Source organism: Sus scrofa, chromosome 12 (assembly GCF_054392235.1).
Source record: "Sus scrofa isolate SSC_HxYL_T2T_F1_AM1 chromosome 12, Sscrofa_HxYL_maternal_Yorkshire_Landrace_v2.0, whole genome shotgun sequence".
NCBI classification, from domain to species: domain Eukaryota; kingdom Metazoa; phylum Chordata; class Mammalia; order Artiodactyla; family Suidae; genus Sus; species Sus scrofa.
In genome coordinates this window covers 11300539-11319195 of record NC_139394.1, presented here as the reverse complement: position 1 = coordinate 11319195, position 18657 = coordinate 11300539, and the positions used below count along the sequence as shown (strand labels likewise).

At 41.1% G+C, this 18657-nt stretch overlaps 1 protein-coding gene across 15 annotated transcripts in view; it reads right to left on the bottom strand.

The window, feature by feature from the left end:
• Positions 1–18657, bottom strand: part of ABCA6 (ATP binding cassette subfamily A member 6) — a 72765-nt gene that overhangs the window by 25439 nt on the left and 28669 nt on the right. For all 15 annotated transcript variants that reach the window (XR_014820885.1, XR_014820879.1, XR_014820881.1 and 12 more), the window contains 11 exons: positions 17232–17400; positions 13944–14002; positions 12700–12810; positions 11935–12110; positions 11604–11723; positions 9609–9747; positions 8797–8887; positions 6623–6762; positions 2610–2726; positions 1197–1377; positions 641–807 (listed from right to left, as the gene is read on the bottom strand). Coding sequence is in view for 8 of the 15 variants with exons in the window: in XM_084983874.1 (XP_084840000.1) it covers positions 641–807; positions 1197–1377; positions 2610–2726; positions 6623–6762; positions 8797–8887; positions 9609–9747; positions 11604–11723; positions 11935–12110; positions 12700–12810; positions 13944–14002; positions 17232–17400 (1470 nt within the window). In the remaining 7 variants the exon portion in view is untranslated. The remainder of the gene's footprint in view (positions 1–640; positions 808–1196; positions 1378–2609; positions 2727–6622; positions 6763–8796; positions 8888–9608; positions 9748–11603; positions 11724–11934; positions 12111–12699; positions 12811–13943; positions 14003–17231; positions 17401–18657) is intronic.

The window sequence follows — 18657 nt, the reverse complement described above, 5'->3', positions numbered from 1 at the left end:
TAAATGCCATCTTAACACATCAATCAGTATGTATAGTATTTATGGTATAGGTTAGGCTGCTGTAACAGAGATCTAAAAGTAGAATGGAGAATTGTGGCTCAGTGGCAAGGAACCTGACTCATATCCATGAGGACATGGGTTTGATCCCCAGCCTCACTCAGTGGATTAAGGACCTGGCGTTCCATGAGCTGTGGTGTAGGTCACAGATGCTGCTCGGATCTGGCATTGCTGTGGCTGTGGCTCAAGTGAGCAGCTACAGCTATGATTCAACCCCTAGTCTGGGAACTTCCACATGCCATGGGTATGGCCCTAAAAAGACCAAAAAAGTAAAAATAAAATAAAAAATAAAATAGATCGGGTCAGTAAATATAAAAATCTATTTCCCCCTCACATAAGAGCTTAGATTAGCTAGGTAAATAGGCTGATAGCTTAGCTAGGTTAGATAGTGACTCAGGCTCCTTGTCTTAGCCACCACCTCCAAAGTCACAGCAAACATGCATGAGTCCTCATGAGTTGTTTCCTATAAACACAGTTGAAGTACATGTTTTCTTCTCTTATAATTCGCTTTCCCCCACCTACATGTGTTCTTTGGCAATAACCGTAACTTATTTCCGGATTTAAATTTTGTTTTGCTGTTTACCTGTGTTATTGATGATCAGTAAGCTGGTACGAGGGTCTTGGGGAGGTTGTCCAGGAGAGAGGAAATACAATTCAGGTTTAAACTCCCAATCAGTCTTTTGATTTACTACAGCATAAAGAATCCCTTCCACAATCAAAGGGAACATTGCAATTCCAAATACCAAGAGTCTAGCAACAAAAAGAAAAATTACCCTATGAGTCTATAACAATGTTCTCTGTTCTGCCAGACATTTCACAAACATGTGTTGAGTCCCATCTATAACAGGGGCTAACACCTTGAACGTCCTGTCTCAGCATGCCACACAGTACTAAGAGGCATTGCTATATAAACACAGGGCTATCAAACTATGCCTATTAAACAGACCCGTGAGTAAGGCTCATTGAGTACCAACATACAGGTAGGTATTCCCACCACTGGTATCCCAGTGCTACATTTATCCATCCACTCCGCCGGCAGCAGTATTGGGTGAGTGTTGTGTTCTTGCTTTAAATTCACTCCTGGTTTAACCCTCTCTGGACACTCACTAACAAACAAACCCCAGTGCTCTGATACTCACAGCGTAGAAAGCGCTTTCTTTCCACGTTTTAACTTTAAGAAACGGAGCCGGGCCACTGCGCAGAGCTGCATTCTCCAAAGGCCCATATCGCTCACAGTCTTCTGCATTTCAGGAAGAGAAGAGCAGGCCGGCTCCATTTCATGCAGGCTTCCTGAGTCTCTTATCTCTGCTTGTTCCAAATCTGTACACAGACGCAGACATACACACACACACAAAATATTAATGCCATCTTTGGGCGTCATGGTTTTCTTTTTTCAGTAATATTAAAAATTGCTTTAGAATGTCTGTGGTATCAAAGCAAAGAAAATAAGAATTATGTTTATCATGCCCACATGCAATAAACTCAGTGGTAAAATACACTGAATTCACACCAAAGGAAGACTCAGTAAGGATAAACTCATTATGCCCAGTCTTTGAAAAGGTAGAGAAGGTCCCTTATGTAAAAATATTCTCAGGGATTTTGAGAAACCTTCTCCATAGGAATAGTCAATCACTGATGCCTAAATGCCTCCTATTAAACTATCAATAATTTAGAAATACAGGTGAAAGATTGCCAGCTCTGAAACCACCAGACCTGTATCTGATCCCCAAATATACCAGCATGATTTTGCACAAATCACTTAACTGCTCTTAGGCGTGAATGTCTCATATGGAAAATGATGTCAATAACATTTACTGGAAAGGTTATTGTAAAAAGATAATGCAATATAGCTACACAGTACTCAGACACTCCCTAATCGATAGCTCTTATTATTAGAGCTCATTACATTAAAATACATTTTAGGAGATAATCTAATCCTTTTCCCCATGAGGACCATAGTGGAATTTTGTATTTCAAAAAGCTAAGGGTCGGAGTTCCTGTTATGGCGCAGTGGAAATGAATTAAACTAGGAACCATGAGGTTGCTGGTTCGATCCATGGCCTCGCTCAGTAGGTTAAGGATCTGGCATTGCCGAGAGCTGTGGTGTAGGCCGGCAGCAACAGCTCCGATTAGACCCCTAGCCTGGGAATCTCACATGCCACGGGCGCAGCCCTAAAAGGACAAAAGACAAAAGACAAAAAAAAAAAAAAAAGAAAGAAAGAAAGAAAGAAAGAAAGAAAAGAAAAAGCTAAGGGCATTTTTTATTAGAAGTATCTGATCAGACTTTATGACCCTAATTGAAAGCCTTTCACATCCACGTTAGCAGTGACCATCTGGGGACAGGAGAAAACCACTGAAATAGGAAGCAAATAGGTCCCAAAGGGAAATTTGGGATATTCCAAGAAGGGATCTGCATTCAGGTCTAGGAGGAATGTTAAGAAACTATGACAGCCCTTCCCAAACAGCAGAGTCGAATTGAGTGTCTGTCACATTCTTTGGCATGAATCATGCATAAGATGTTGATCTTCCATGAATTACACACATGGATCTACCTTGTTCGGTAGCTGACTTTCCTTCTAGTTGCAGGAAGACTTCATTCAGAGTTGATGTGGAAACGTCATAACTCACCACACCCAGGCCGGAGCCCTTATCAAGATCACTGAAGAGGTCTGGGTCAACAGAACGAAGCAGGTACAGGTGAAATAGCACACTGAGAAACCTTGTCAATTAACCCTTATTTAAAAATGATGCAGAACACTATTCAGGAAATGTAGGTCTTTGGAAAGTCACAGGAAGCAAAACCGCACTACTGGATACGTATGTCAGGCCTCTCCCCCAGCCTCAAACCACCTTCACTCCATCTTCTATCCCCAGCTCATCAACGGCCTGCAAACTTCTCTGAGGAAAGACAGGCAATCAGAAAGCATCCTCTTCTCACCTTGACACCACGAATCAATGCATACGTCTACCTGTATTCCTCACTTTCCTTTTGTATGATCCGTAGCTGCCTCCACCAGAGGCACCTCTTCGACTTGTGCCCTGAATTCCTTCCCCTTTGGGCTTCTCGAGGATATCTCAAAAATAATCTTATCTCTTTCTCTCCTGAATCATCAATTGTTCCTACATGCACTGGGTCATCCCAAACGAGAGGCAAAAAAATGCGCTAAGGTCACACATTGAGCAAAGACAAGCAACAGCAAAAACAAAAAAACCAAAAATCTACTCCTGTCCCCCCTCCCACATGTATGCATTGCTCCAAAGACTCGTCTATGTTGCTGTCTTTTCATTAGTCTCATCCTATTCAGCTTTACCTACACAAATCCTACCCTTATCTCTTCTTGAAGCTACTCTTTTCAAGGTCATCAGTCTTCCCAGATTTTTTAATTCAATGGACCGGTTCTGGAGGGAGGGATTGTTTGTTTTTATTCTTTTAACTTGGTCTGTCTCCCTCTTTGATTTTTTTTCTGTTATAGTCTATTACAAGGCACTGAATATAGTTCCCTGTGCTATAGAGTAAATCCTTGTGGTTCACCTATTTTATACAGTATGTATCTATCAACCCCATCCCCCAATTTATCCCTCTCCCCCTTCCCCTTTGGTAATCTTAAATTTGTTTTCTATGTCTGTGTCTCTGTTTCTGTTTTATAAATAAGTTCATTTGTACTTTTTTTTTTTTTTAGATTCCACATGTAAGTGGAATATCATACAATATTTGTCTTTTTCTCTCTGACGTACGTCACTTCACATGATCACCTCTAGGTCCACCCATATTGCTGCAAATGGCATTATTTCATTCTTTTTTGTGGCTGAGCAATATTCCAGTGTATATACCACATCTTCTTTATCCATTCGTCTGTTGATGGACATTTTCCATGTCTTGGTAGGGTAAATAGCGCTGCTATGAATACTGGCGTGCCTTATCTTTTTGAACTAGACCTTTCATATTTTTTTGGGGATATATGCCCAGGAGTGGGATTGCTGGATCATGTTCTATTTTTCTTTCTTTTTTGACTCAGTGGCATTCAAAGCTGTTGACTGTTGACTTCTAGAAACATTTCCTCCCTTGAGAACATAGTCTCTTGTTTTTCCTTCAACTTCATACAGGCTCCTGAATTCCACCACCTCCGGCTCTTCCTCTACCTTCTCCTGAGGGTTCAGTCCTAGATCACCTTCTCTTCCCATACATCTCAACCCAATCCTTTTGCATTAAATCCATCTATGTGCAAATGATTCCCAAATTCAATTCTCACTTTGTTCTCTGATTTCCAAAATCCTATAACCAACTACATCCTTGGCGATCAGTCATCTCTGCTTGGAAGTCTAAAAGCGTATCAAGGCAAATATTTCCAAAACGGAACAGTAATTCTTCCTTCTACAGCCTACCCAGCTGTTCCTTCCATCATTTTATACAATATATGACATCCCCTCCACCCAGTGATCTCAGCCAAAAATGCTACTACAAGTCCCCCTTGATTTTTCACTTTTGTGCTCCACAACCTGCCATCCGCCAGATTCTTTGGCTTTATCTCCAAACGTGTTTCAAATCCACCCACTTCCATCCATTTCTCGGTTGGCGGCACCACGGTAACTCCATCACCATCGTCTTCCACCTCTACCTCTAAAACGGCCACCCGGCTGGTTTCTTGGTGTCTACTCGTGTTCCTCTATCTCTAGTGGGATCTTTTATATCCAGAGAGTGAAAAGATAAGTCACAGCACATCAATCCCCCATTGAATGACGGGGTTTCCATGGTTTCTCCACACATTTGAAACAAAAATTCAAAGGCCACCCGAGAGCCTCCAAAGCTCCATAGGAAGAAGTCTCCATTCTTACAACCTTATCCTCCGCCGCTGCCGCTCCCCCTCCTCCCCCACCGCAGCCAGGACACCTCAGCTCCCCCTCAGCTTAGACTGCTTTGACAATTTTCTTCTTGCGGCTTTTGGTGACCATGCTATATAAACCCAAGCCCGACACCAGTCAACCCTATACGTGGATTATATTCCTAGACAATGGAATACAATTTGGTTTCTTGTGTACGTCCACTCCTCCCCCCCCAATGGACTGTTGGCTCCTTGAGGGTAGGGACGCATATCTTACTTAATCCTTAGCACACCAAGCAGGTTCCCAGTAAACACTGATGGTGGGGACTTGGACGAGGATGCAAGCTTTTTGAGAGGCTTCTCAGCTGCCACTTTCTACAGTGGGCGGGATGGTGACAGGCCAGCAACATTACCGAGGAACTAGAGAAGACCTGAGGAGAAGCACTGCATTTCCCCGTGGCCTGCACATGACATACGGGGATCTGGGAGTCCCCTCATGTCCCAGCAAGGACAGAAGTACATCATCGGATTGGCAGAGGCCTGGGCTCTGCAGACGAGGCTGCCACGGGCTGACCCTGGCTAAGTGACATACGCTAGTAGTGGTATCAGCTTACAACTCACTATCCCCTTATGACCGAGAAAGACGGTAAGCTAGTCGCACCTCACTGGACATTAGTCCAAGAAGGGAAGAACCCCATACAACCTGAGGACCTAAGGACAGCATCTTCCATGCCACCACAAGGACAGGGACAGCTGCTCCATCTATACTTGGGGACGAAATCTGAATTCCTGAATATTTGCCTAGCGAGATGGAATCATCCAAAGACACCCGTTTGTTCAGGCCTGTGGGGAGTTAAACTTTTAACAAACCAAATATTTAAATAAAAAGAAAGCCGTTCACATGAGAAAAAACTGAGATACACTTTGTAGCACCAACCCCACAGAGCAGTTGTGAAGGATAAATGGGTTAGTTAATATGCAGGAAACAACAGAAGAGCGTCTGACTCGTGGCAAGCACTGTGCAGTGATGGTGAGAATCACGTATTAAACGAACCCTGGGTGGACAGCGCTGCCCGGCAGAATGGAGACCCATGATGAATGTGTTTGCAGAATAAATAAACCATGTTTCTCTCTGCAACGTAATTACCTACACTATCACATTACAATTCAAAAGGCAGACACCTTGGCACTCTGCCCCCACCTCTTCTGCACTCGCCCACACACAGCAAATCTCTTTATTAAGGACACCTGCCTGAAGGCATTTTTCTCTGGGTTCTGCAGGATGCTAAGTTCATGGTGAGCACAAGCCAGAAGGGTCAGAAAATTAATGCTCCTGGACGCATCTCCTGACCGATGATGGATGAGCGGTGAATAAATACCACCACCCCCCACCCCCGATTTCTCACCCTCCGGTGACAACTCTGAGCCCCTTACTTATACATTCTTGTATTTCTTGCAGTGGTTTCACACCTCAGATGCTGACTGCAGTTACCTGCCTGATAATGATAAGGCACACTTTGCTGGCCTCCTCCCCTTCCTTCTCTCAGGTCCACGTTCCCTACTGGTTCTTCTAGGCATCCTTTGCTAAACAAATTAGTTGCACTAAAATCCACCTCTCAGGTTCAGCTTCCTAAGAAACCCAATCCCGCCAACAAAATCCACACCCATTAAACGAATGAAAACGGTAATAGTAATGAGAACGTTTATTCCCCCATTTCATTCCACCATATTCATATTTAAATTACCTGGAAATTTAGTTGTCCTTTCTACAGGCAAAGTATACACAAGCTTTTCTTTGCTTTCTGTTTTCAATTTAGCATCAGGGATGTGACGATTAATGAAAGATGTTATTTTGTCTGGATCACAGATTTCATTTCTGTACAAACTAATACATAAAAGGAAAGAATTCATTTGTATTTTCTCTCTTGCTCCCACAAAAAAAGAACTTACTGGAGTGCTACCTTTGTGTATTACTTTACCATAGCTTTAGGGAACCAAGAAAATGAGTAAATGAGAACAAAAATCATGACAATGCCATTGGTTTGAAAAAATCTTATGATCCATACATAAACTCAAAACAACTACAAAAATACAAACAAATACATAATGTAATTAAAACTATATATCTAGTATGCAGATAAACAGAGGGAGGTGAAAACATTAGATTTCTTAAGGAAAATAATGATCACACCAGACTGCGTAGATACCAAAAGATTAGTGTCTAATAGAAAGATTTTGTCCCCTCCATGCATGTTGTGTTTGGCCATCAGGGTTTTGTTTTAAATTCTCTTCGCCTGGACACACTTTCTTCTTAGACACAGCCCTCTTCACTCTCTGCCAGCAGATGGACTCCTTGTTGATACCAGCTACTAAAGTATGTGACTTTGTGCCTTGTTGAAACAGAGCAAGACCCTATGCTCCTTCCCCCATCATGTCCTCTGCCTGCCTTTTTTTTCTTTTTCTTTTTTCTTTTTTTTTTTTTTTTTTTGTCTTTTTGCCTTCACTAGGGCTGCACCCTCGGCATACGGAGGTTCCCAGGCTAGGTCTAATTGGAGCTGTAGCTGCCGGCCTACGCCAGAGCCACAGCAACCGGGATCCAAGCCGCGTCTGCGACCTACACCACAGCTCACGGCAACGCCGGATCCTTAACCCACTGAGCAGGGCCAGGGATCAAACTGAAACCTCATGGTTTCTAGTTGGAGTCGTTAACCACTGAGCCACGACGGGAACTCCCTGCCTGCCTTTTTTTAATTACGGATTTTTTTTATCTTTAAAAAAATTTTTTACAATTTCTGCTGTACAGAATAGTGACCCAGTCATACATTCATATACATACACATTTTTCCCCTCATACTATCTTCCACCATATCCTGTCCCGTGATTCTGGATACAGTTCCCTGTTCTATGCAGCAGGACCTCATCACCTATCCATTCTAAATGTAATGCTTCACCTACCTTATCCGTAGAAAAACTTCTGTCAAAGAATAAGTTTACTTAATCAGAGAAGTAAGGAAATGCAGAGCAAAGGAAAACAATCAAACAAGACCAAATAACAACAGCTTAGTCATCAAGCAAAGTCAGGGATCTTCAATTCCTTCTCAAGGGTTATAGATAATATTCTGAGCCATATCCTGTTAGCTGCCTTGTAGATACTAAAACACTCACCTGGTGGAAGAAGTTAACTACATGATGACCAGACTGTAACCATGACATTAGTGCCATAATTCCAAGAACTGGCCTCAAAGAAATAGGAAGAAACAGATCTTGAAACTGAAGAGTAACCATACTTAAAACAGTCAAGATGACGCTGGTCAGACTCCTGCACGACCAATTTCAAGATGACAGTCAGAGCTAAATATGTTGTTTCGGCATGTAGCCCCTCTCTCTGCCTATAAAAGGTCTTGCCCACCCATGGACTGTCAGTGGGGGTGGGGGTAGTGGTGGTCGCCCCTTTGGACAGAAGACCCCCGGTTGCTGGCATCTGAAATAAAGCAAATTTCCTTTTCACCAGCCCGGCCTCTTTACTGGCTTTAGAGCAGTGAGCAGCCAGATCCCACTTTCGGTAATGCTACGAATGAATGAAAATCCACTGCAGAGATGTGAGGCTCGGCCGAAGAAAGCGGAGGGTGGAAAGACAGTGAGGTTTAGGCTGCTCAGGGCAGCATCCTGGGAAGTGGCCCATGACGTAGGTCTGCTGTGACCATCAGCCTGGGCGGACCCTTTTGGAATCTGGCCTCTCCTTAGAGTCAGTGAAGATACGGGAGGCAGGCACACAGAAACAGCATTTGGGACACGCCGCACATCCTCCAGCTTAGCAGAGCGGAAGCAGAAGGCCGAGTCTCTCTCAGAACGGTCTACTTTTTTGATATCCCAGTGCTGAAAATACAGCTACCGAGCTTTTCTACCCTCAAGCCTTTACCTTAAGTGATATCCAAGACCCCACCTTCTCTTCAAAAAGATGGAGGAGCCTGCACATTTCAGTCTCCCGCTGGACAAGATCACTTTTCTATCTGAGTAAAAGGAAGGAAGAGAGAAAAGATGAGGAAGAGTCATTTCTTCTTTCTCTAGAAAATATGAGGGAGGCACCAAAGCTTAGATTTCCAAAAGAGAAGGGTCCTATGGGGCATAACTACATTTAATGTACACTTAAATATTCAAAACATGTATTTAAAGGGGTGCATTTAAAATGAGCTTCTGCGGAGTTCTCTTGTAGCCGTGGGTTAAGGATTTGGTGTTGTCACTGCAGCGGCTTGGGTCGCTACTGTGGCATGTGTTTGCTCCCTGACCGGGGAACTTCCACATGCTATGGGTATAGGCAAAAAAAGAAAAGAAAAGAAAAAAATAAATAAAAAACGAAATGAGCCTGTGCATTCCCGTCTACTTCAGTGCTCTCCAACACTTCTTGAAAAAAAAAAAATAAACATTTGACATATTTTCTACTCTGGGTGCTAAAAAACGAATGGGTATTTTTCAACCAAATATACACAAAAGAAGATTTGGATGTTGAAATCAAGCAGAAGTTGATCTGAGAAAACATCACGGTATTTTATTAGCACTCACAGTCTAGCATATACACAGTTAGTGAGTAGCTCTACAGTAGGACTAGATGCCTGTCGTCCCCAGATGTCTATGGAACACAGACACACCAAGAGAACGAGAGCAAGGATCTTCCCCTGGGAACAAATATTTCCCAAAGTCTTTACTGCCACATGAGAGAAAACCAAGAATTACCAGCCAGGACGTCAGCTTCATCCATGAAATTGGTGCTGAAGAGGATCACACGATCTGCTCTGTGCTTCTTCAGGAAACTCCACACTCGATGTCTTGAGAAGGGATCCAGTCCTACAGTTGGTTCATCTAATAGCAAAACCTACGGAGGATGAAGACACACAAGAGGTGTCCTCTCCCTGCTGTTTCCACAGTATAGCATGAGAAACAATAAAAACCAAGAAAAATAATAATAATTATCCAACCAGTTATAGTCAATACACTTATATTCATAGTTAAACATAGTAGGTTCTTGCTGGATAATATTACAGTGAAAACCCTACTACTTTTAGTGGAAAAGGAAGAGCTTGACTTCTTGGACATCAGTCCTGGCAATATTTTTTGGGTACATCTCCTCTAGTAAGAGAAACAAAAGCAAAGATAAACTAAGGGGACTATATCAAACTAAAAAGCTTTTGCAGAGAGGAGGAAACCATCAACAACATGAAAAGTCTGAGTACTGAATAGGAGAAGATATTTGCAAATGATATGACTGATAAATGGTTAATCACCAAAATATTCAAAGAACTCACATAACTCAACATCAAAAAAAAAATCAAATTACAAAATGGTCAGGGTCCAAGAAAGACAAAACAAACAAACAAAAAGGAGTTCCTGTCGTGGCTCAGCAGAAATAAATCTGACTATCATCCATGAGGATGCAGGTTCGAACCCTGGCCTCACTCAGTGGGTTAAGGATCCGGCATTGAGGTGAGCTACGGTGTAGGTCGCAGACGTGGCTCGGATCTCATGTTGCTGTAGTTGTGGTGTAGGCTGGCAGCTGCAGCTCCTATTCAACACTTAGCCTGGGAGACTCCATATGCTGAGGGTGCAGCCCTAGTAAAGGCCAAAAGACAAAAAAAAAAGTGGTCAGGGGACCTGAATAGACATTTTTCAAAGACGACATACTTATGGTCAACAGACACATGAAAAGACACTTGACATCACCAATCATTAGGAAAATAAACATCAAAACCACAATGAGATATCACCCCCACCTGTCAGAATGGCTATTATCCAAAACACAACAAATAACAAGTGTTGGTGAGGATGTGGAAAAAGCACACTTGTGCACTGCTGGTGAAAATATAAATTGGTACAGCCACTATGGAAAATAGCATGGAGTTCCCCCCCAAAACTTAGAAACAGAACTACCATACAAGCCAGCAATTTCACTTTTGGCTCTTAAAAAAAACAAAACAAAACAAAAAAACCGAAATGCTAATTCAAAAATACATAACAGCCCCTATATTCACTGTACCCTTATTTACAACTACCAAGATATGGAAGCCACCTAAGTGTCTATCAGCAGATGAATAGATAAAGAAGATGTCAGATATATACATACAAAGGAACACTGTTCAGCCATAAAGACGAATGAATCTTTGCCACTGTGACAACACAGATGGCCCTGGAGGGTATCATGCTAAGTGAAGTAAGTCAGAGAGAGAAAGGTAAATCCTGTATGATCTCACTTGCATACGGGATCTAAAAGACACAAAATGAACACACAGAACAAAACAGAAACACACTCAGAGATACAGAAAACAAATACGTTGCCAGAAGGGGAGAGGGTGGGAGGATGCATGAAATAGGTAATGGAGATTAAGAGGCTCAAACCCCCCGTTATAAAATATAAATACGTCTCAGAGATGAAATGTATAGCATTGAGAATACAGTCAACAGTATTGCAGTTACTCTGTATGACGACAGATGGTAACAGCTAGATTTACCATGATCATTCTGTAATGCATAAAAACACCCAATGCCTATGTCGCACACCTGGAACTGACATGAGAGTGCTAGAGATCAATTATACTTTAACAATAATAATAATAAATTGAAATGAAGTTTCATCATCTGTGTGTGCAATGTTTTCACCACACACGAATAAAAAGAAGAGCTTGACTTTTTCCTGACCCTCCATCTGCCTTCCTTCACGTGCATAACCTCACTTACTTGAGGGTCTCCCAGGATGGCAATCCCAATGGTCAGCTTTCTTTTCTGACCTTCACTTAAATGTGTGGCAAGACTATCCTGAACGTTCTGTATGTCCAATTCCAGTAAAATTCTTTGCACCTGGACAAGAAACAGACAAAGCTTGAATCCAAGATGACTCACATTATGTAATTTTAATCATCCATTAAAGCAGTAGATACCGACATTTTAAAACACCTCACTGCCTAAATTTCATGCCTAACGAGGCAGTACATCACTGAGGGGAGTTCTGTGGTCGGGATTTAACTTGGCAAATGGTCGGCAGTTCAGTAAATCCGAGCGCACCATCTACCTCTTGTTCCACTTCCTGCGGCTGAATCCCTTTAATGTGAGCAAACAGCCTGAGGTTTTCCTTCACAGTGAGTGTGTCCAACTGCACACTGAACTGAGGACAAACACCGGTTATCTTTCGGACTTCTTCCAAGTCTTGCACTTCAGAGAGATTTTTATTATAGATGGTAACTGATCCTGAGAAGTTAAAAATAATTTAACATTGGCAAGATAATATACTTCATCAATCTTTGGAGATCTTATTCAGGAAAATATTGACATATATTCAGAAATACCTAAAATGATGCCTTCATAATTTATGGACGATGGCATAACATTAACGTAACTGAATGTTGACATTAACATATTACTTAATAATAATGTTAATAATAATGTTGATATTAACATATTACTTAATAATACTATTAATAATAATATTCATATTAACATATTACTTAATAATAATAATGTTGATATTAACATATTACTTAATAATAATATTAATAATAATGTTGATATTAACATATTGCTTAACAGTAACATAAAACTCAGAATAGCGTACATTTCCTCTGGAGTATCACACAGCAATGGAGTAAAGATAATGATTTTCCTGAAAATTTGGAAAAATACAAATTTTGTATATCAAAATCATATCTAACAACTTTAGATAAAGAAACGTTATTTCTTCTTAAAGCAGTTAAATTTAAACCTTAAAATGAGAAAGGCATACTTATGACCTCATTCTACTATCAGACCTCTTGCCTTTGGGAAATTTCTTTTTGTCTACCTTCTGTCGGAACAGACGATCCATTAAGGATGTTTAACAATGAAGATTTGCCAGCTCCACTGTGACCCAGAATCGCTGTGATTTGACCTTCATATATGTCAAAGAATAAGCCTGTTTGTAGAATAAAATAGTCATTATAAATAAAAGGGCAGTAGACAGGGCTGGTTCTAAAAACAGGATAAGACAATTGATTTTAATTGTGTATTCGCAAGCATTTCAATAGTTTAAAATGCATAATATTCAAAAAAAATCAAATACATAAGAGTCAGTATTTCCCTGGTATAAGCACAATGGACAAAGAACTCTCAACCTTTGGAAGGGTCAATGATGCTTCCTTTTTTAACTTTTAAGGCTTCTGTCTCTTCCACTAATAATTTACTTAACTTCTAAAAATCATACTTCATAAAAGCGAGGGAGTTCCCGATGTGGCTCAGCAGTAAGGAACCCACCCAACTAGTAACCGTGAGGACGCGGTTCGATGCCTGACCTCACTCAGGGGATTAAGGATCCAGCGTTGCCTTGAGCTGTGGTGTAGGTCACGGATGTGGCTTGGATCCCACGTTGCTGTGGCTGTGGTGCAGCCCAGCAGCAGCTACAGCTCCCGACTGGATCCCCAGCCTGGGAACTTTCATATGCCCCAGTGCAGCCCTAAAAAGACAGTAAATAAAAAAATAAATAAATACCGCCCTCTATGAAATGTAGCCACTAGCTTTGATGCTTGCCTAAATGTTTGCCATAGAAAACTACATTTGTGAGAACACTCAGTATCAAATATGTTGGTTCACTAAAAATTATAAACTATGTTTGTCATAGGATATTAACCTGTGAAATTTAACTCACCGTTAGCAGTGTCACTCACCTCGTTTTAGTTAATCTCACCAGGACATACAAGCTCTGTAAATTCCCTAATACCAAAATTTTATCAATTTTAGGCCTAGACATTCTTGCCTCATAGTGCAAATAAAATATTATTTATAGCAAATTTATCTTTAAAAATGAAACGGCAGTTTTCATTGCGTGATTCCATTTTTGTAGATTCACAGATCCATGAAACATCTGGAAGGACTTTACATTCAGTTCTTTATCAGGGTTAATTTCCAGGTGGTGGAGTTAGGTTCCTTGCTTTTTTTGTTTGTTTGTTTGTTTGTTTTGCTCATCTATATTCTCTAATTTTTCACCCTGAATTTCCTCCATTTTTTTTTATAATAAAGAAGTAAATGAAACAATGCAGTGTTTTTCCTCACCTTTCAAAACTTCCACTTTTCCAGTCTTTTCTTTATATTCCTTTTTAACGTTTCTGATTCTGAAATGACAAAAAAGGTGCTTACATAGCCAACAGAAACATGAAAATAATACAGATCAGGAGCAATCCTAGAGTGATGGAAGCAGTCAACTTTATGTGGGATAAGGGATAATATAAGAGTCTACTCGAAAGATGGAGACTTATTTCCCATTAAATGCTTTCTCCAGGGGGAGAAAATTAAAAGAGTCCCTTTAGAACGTTAAACTAAATTACTAGCATTTTGCTTAGCAAAGTAGAATGCTCTATAAATTCCTCACTTTCCTCCACACTTTCAGTAGCTTAAAGGCTAATCGGGAAAGAGGAAGAGACCACTCGTAGGTAAAGCAGAGACAGACTGGGAAGAGGGAATCAAGACTAGGACTGTCTATATCCACGCAAAATCAAGTTCATCTGCTGGGATTGACTGCAATAGATCTGACATTTGTCTAGGGGTGGAGAGAGGCAATGATTTTCCTAAGGAAAAAACCTCCAGAAGAGACAGGACTTGTGGCTTGGGAACCGCATCTAACACTGGGTGGTACAAGGTCTTGGACCTGTCATGCGGCTGAGAATCTGCTTCGGTGGGACTGAGTGTGCAGCAGCACGTCACGGAAGAACTGTCATGCTGGGTACCTAAGCCCACCTCGCTGCTTCTGTGTGGATCTGGGGTGAGACACCCCACAACGGAGCCAAAAGCTTGAGTCAGCAGGCCTTGGATCAGACGACTTTCCTTTCCTAGTGTGTCAGTGGCCCCAAGCCTCCACATTAGCAAAGAATCCAGACGAGGGGCTGGGTTGGTCCAGAATCAGTGCTACACAGGTTCGTCAGGGTTACAGGTCAGGGGGACAGGAGTGGCGGGGAAGGTTATTTCACTTTTCTCTCCTTCACCGAAGTCGAAGAACAAGCATTTTTTTTAACCTAAATAACTAACCTTGAGACTTTCTTAGGAGATTAAGCCTGAAATTACTATACTTTGAACAATGATATATATAATTTTATTATTTTTTGCTCTCAACTGGTAAAGAGGGGTTGATGGCAATGAGCTTGGGGGGATTATTCCTGACTGGGCTTTTCTCTCTGAATTGATGCTTTCTATGGAGCCGGGGTTGGGAAGAGTTGTAGCCCCTCAGAAAGCTTAACAGAGAGGAGGGTCAGAAGGAGAAGGATGAAGCTTAGGTATGTAGGTTCATGCTATGCTATCTTAGAAATATTTTACTTCATAGCTATAGTTCCATTTCATTCATCTTCCTTGGCCTCCTGATACCTGTACAGTTGCTAGAGGTTAAAGGTATACACTTTGGAGCCAGACTGGGTTCCAATGTCAGCTCCTCGTTTGTGAGTGTGTGACACTGGGCAAGAGACAACCTCTCAGGACTTCACTTTCCTCATTTGTAAAATGGGCAACATAAAAGTGCCTGCCTTCTTAGCCTCTGTGAGAATTAAATGCACGTCCAGGACACGGTAAGCACTGTATGAATATCTGCTCAATAAATGCTTAATGTTGAAAACTCCCTCATTCTTTACCGTTAGTGCACGTTAGGACAATCTACAGGGCTCTTTAAAATCCACAGATACGTGGGTTTAAGACCACAGTCCCTGAGTTAGAATCACTGGAGGCAGGGGATGAGAGCAGAGATTTCCTTTCCTTTTTCTTTCCGTTAAAGCCGCACCTGAGGCATATGAAGTTCCCAGGCTAGGGGGTGAATTGGAGCTGTAGCTGCTGGCCACAGCCACAGCCACAGCAATGCAGGATCCGAGCCGCATCTGTGACCAACACCACAGCTCATGGCAACGCCGGATCCTTAACACACTGAGGTCAGGGATCCAACCTGCGTCCTCATGAATACTAGGAGGGTTTGCTTCTGCTGAGCCACAATGAGAACTCCGAGAGCAGAGGTTTTTTAAAAGCTCCTCACATGAGTCTGTTACAAATAACCCTACAAAGCAGACATTACTCTCGTTTCATAGAGGATACTAAGATTCAGGGTCTTAAAGTATTGGTTTCTCCAAGAGTTCCCATTGTGGCTCAGTGGTTAATGAACCTGACTAGTATCCATGAGGACAGGGGTTCAATCCCTGACCTCGCTCAGTAGGTTAAGGACCCAGTATTGCCATTAGCCGTGGTATAGGTCACAGACACAGCTCAGATCCTGCATTGCTGTGGCTGTGGCTGTGCCCAGCAGCTGCAGCTCCAATTCAACCCCTAGCCTGGGAACTTCCATATGCTGCAGGTGCAGCCCTAAAAAAACCAAACAAACAAAAAAGGAAAGATGGTGCATCAAATGAGAGGGAAGGGTGGTATTAAGATGTATAAATTGTGAATGCAGATTTCTTACTTCTTCCATTATACCATATAATCCAGACCAAACTATCGAGAAAGGAATTCAGGGTAATAAGAGCAGCAATAAAAGAAGGGGGACAAGATACAGAAAACAGAGGGAGACAAGATGGAAGGTGATGTGGTAAGACACAGCGCTAAGCAACAGGAGATTTCCTTTCATGCATCCGTAGGAGATGTGCTTAGTGATGACAGTGGAAAAGTTCAAGCTGACATTCACAAGAACAAACCTATTCTGCCATATTCTGCTTCAGGTTCACCCTGTTGCTGTCTGTTAATGATCCATTCATCCTTTTATATGTAGCTGTCTAATTTTCTCAGCATCACTTATTGAAGAGACTGTTTGTTTCCCAGTGTATGTTCTTGCCTCCTCTGCCATAGATTAATGGGTTTATTTCTGGGCTTTCTACCCTGTTCCACTGATCTCTACTTCTGTTTTTGTGTCAGTACTATACCGTTTTGATGAATGTAGCTTTGTAGTATATATAGTCTGAAGTCAGAGAATCTGATTCCTCGAGTTCCATTTTTCTTTTTCAAAACTGCTTTGGCTACTCAGGGTTTTTGTGTTTCCATGCAAATTTTAAAATTTTTTGTTCTTGTTCTTATGGTTACCAAAGGAGAAACATGGAGCCAGGGTGATAAATTAGGAGTTTGAGATTAATATATACACACTACTATAGATAAAATAGATAACTAACAAGGACATAGTGCATAGCACAGGGAAATCTACTCAATATTCTTGAAAAACCTACATGGGAAAAAAATCTGAGAATGAATGGATATTCCTATCTACATAACTGATTCTCTTTGCTATACACCTGAAACTAACAAGACATTGTAAGTCAACTCTGCTCCAATAAAAAAAAAAAATTCATTCACCTTGTACCCATATATTAGTATGCATATGACTACCTGATGGCTTCTTTTCCTTGGAATTCTGGAGCTATTGGTTCAAAATAGTCGTCAGAAGGGTGATCCGGATCTAATTCTTTCTCAATGACCTTATCATCAATCCTTTGGTGTTGGAAACAAGACGATGATTTCAGGAAAAATAATGGAGAATAATGGCGCTCATTTCCATCTATTTAATCAAGAGGCAATAAAATATTTGTTCAGTAACATTAGAACAATGAGCAAAGAAGCTTGTTCAGAACAGGACAGAATATCTTAGACTTCTAAGCATCAGAAAGAAAGCCTTGGCTTTCTAACTTCCTGTTACTGAGAAGAAAACTTGAAGAGTGAAGAAAACAATGAAACTTAAATGACATATTATTAGAAAAGTTACACAATACGACAGAAATTTTGACGAGATATAAATCAAAAGTTAGAATAAAAAGTGTTCTAAAAGGTATTTAGAACAATGAGTGACATCAAATACTCTGGGGTAAGCCTTAATATGGCACATAAAAATAATTTTAAATACATTTTTGAACATAAGAAATCACTTGACAACAATATGATTGAACATAATACGGAACTCTATATGGTACATGAATAAAAAGTACATGGAGAAATTAATTTGTTCAGGATGAATATATGATCATTTTCCAGATTTTAAAAAACGAAATACTATTTGTTATTAAGAGTCTTCATATATTAGTCAGAAGTGATAAAAAGACAGAAATACATACAAATAATACATGGGAACACATAAGACAAACTTAAAACAAAGCAGAAGGAACATAAAAAATAAGATAAACAAGATTGTGCAAGAAAAGAACGTTCTGATTCTAGCATGTGCGCAGGAATTTTAGGCTTATGTAAAAATTGGTTGGTTTCAAGATAAAGAAAATCTAATACGGTAATACCCTTCTGTAAATATGAACAATACGTGAAAAGTTTTCAGAATAATGCTGAAATCATTCTAATTTTCATGGGTTAGCTCCTTAGATGATGGACATCTCAAATGATGCTCCAATAAACAGGGGGAAGTGAGGAAAACACTGGTAATTTCCTACCTTAGGTCCTGCCTAGCTGTGTTTAGTTTACAATCTATCCCTAATCTTGTAAGAATGACAAATATTTATTAGGAAACAGTTCCACGGTACAACAGCCCTACACTAACCAGAACCATCTTAAGAGCAAATTTATTTCCACTTGTTCTGATACAAATCCTAAATATCATTCTTTTTTTTTTTTTTTGCTATTTCTTGGGCCGCTCCCGCGGCATATGGAGGTTCCCAGGCTAGGGGTTGAATCGGAGCTGCAGCCACCGGCCTACGCCAGAGCCACAGCAACACGGGATCCGAGCCGAGTATGCAACCTACACCACAGCCCACGGCAACGCCGGATCGTTAACCCACTGAGCAAGGGCAGGGACCGAACCCGCAACCTCATG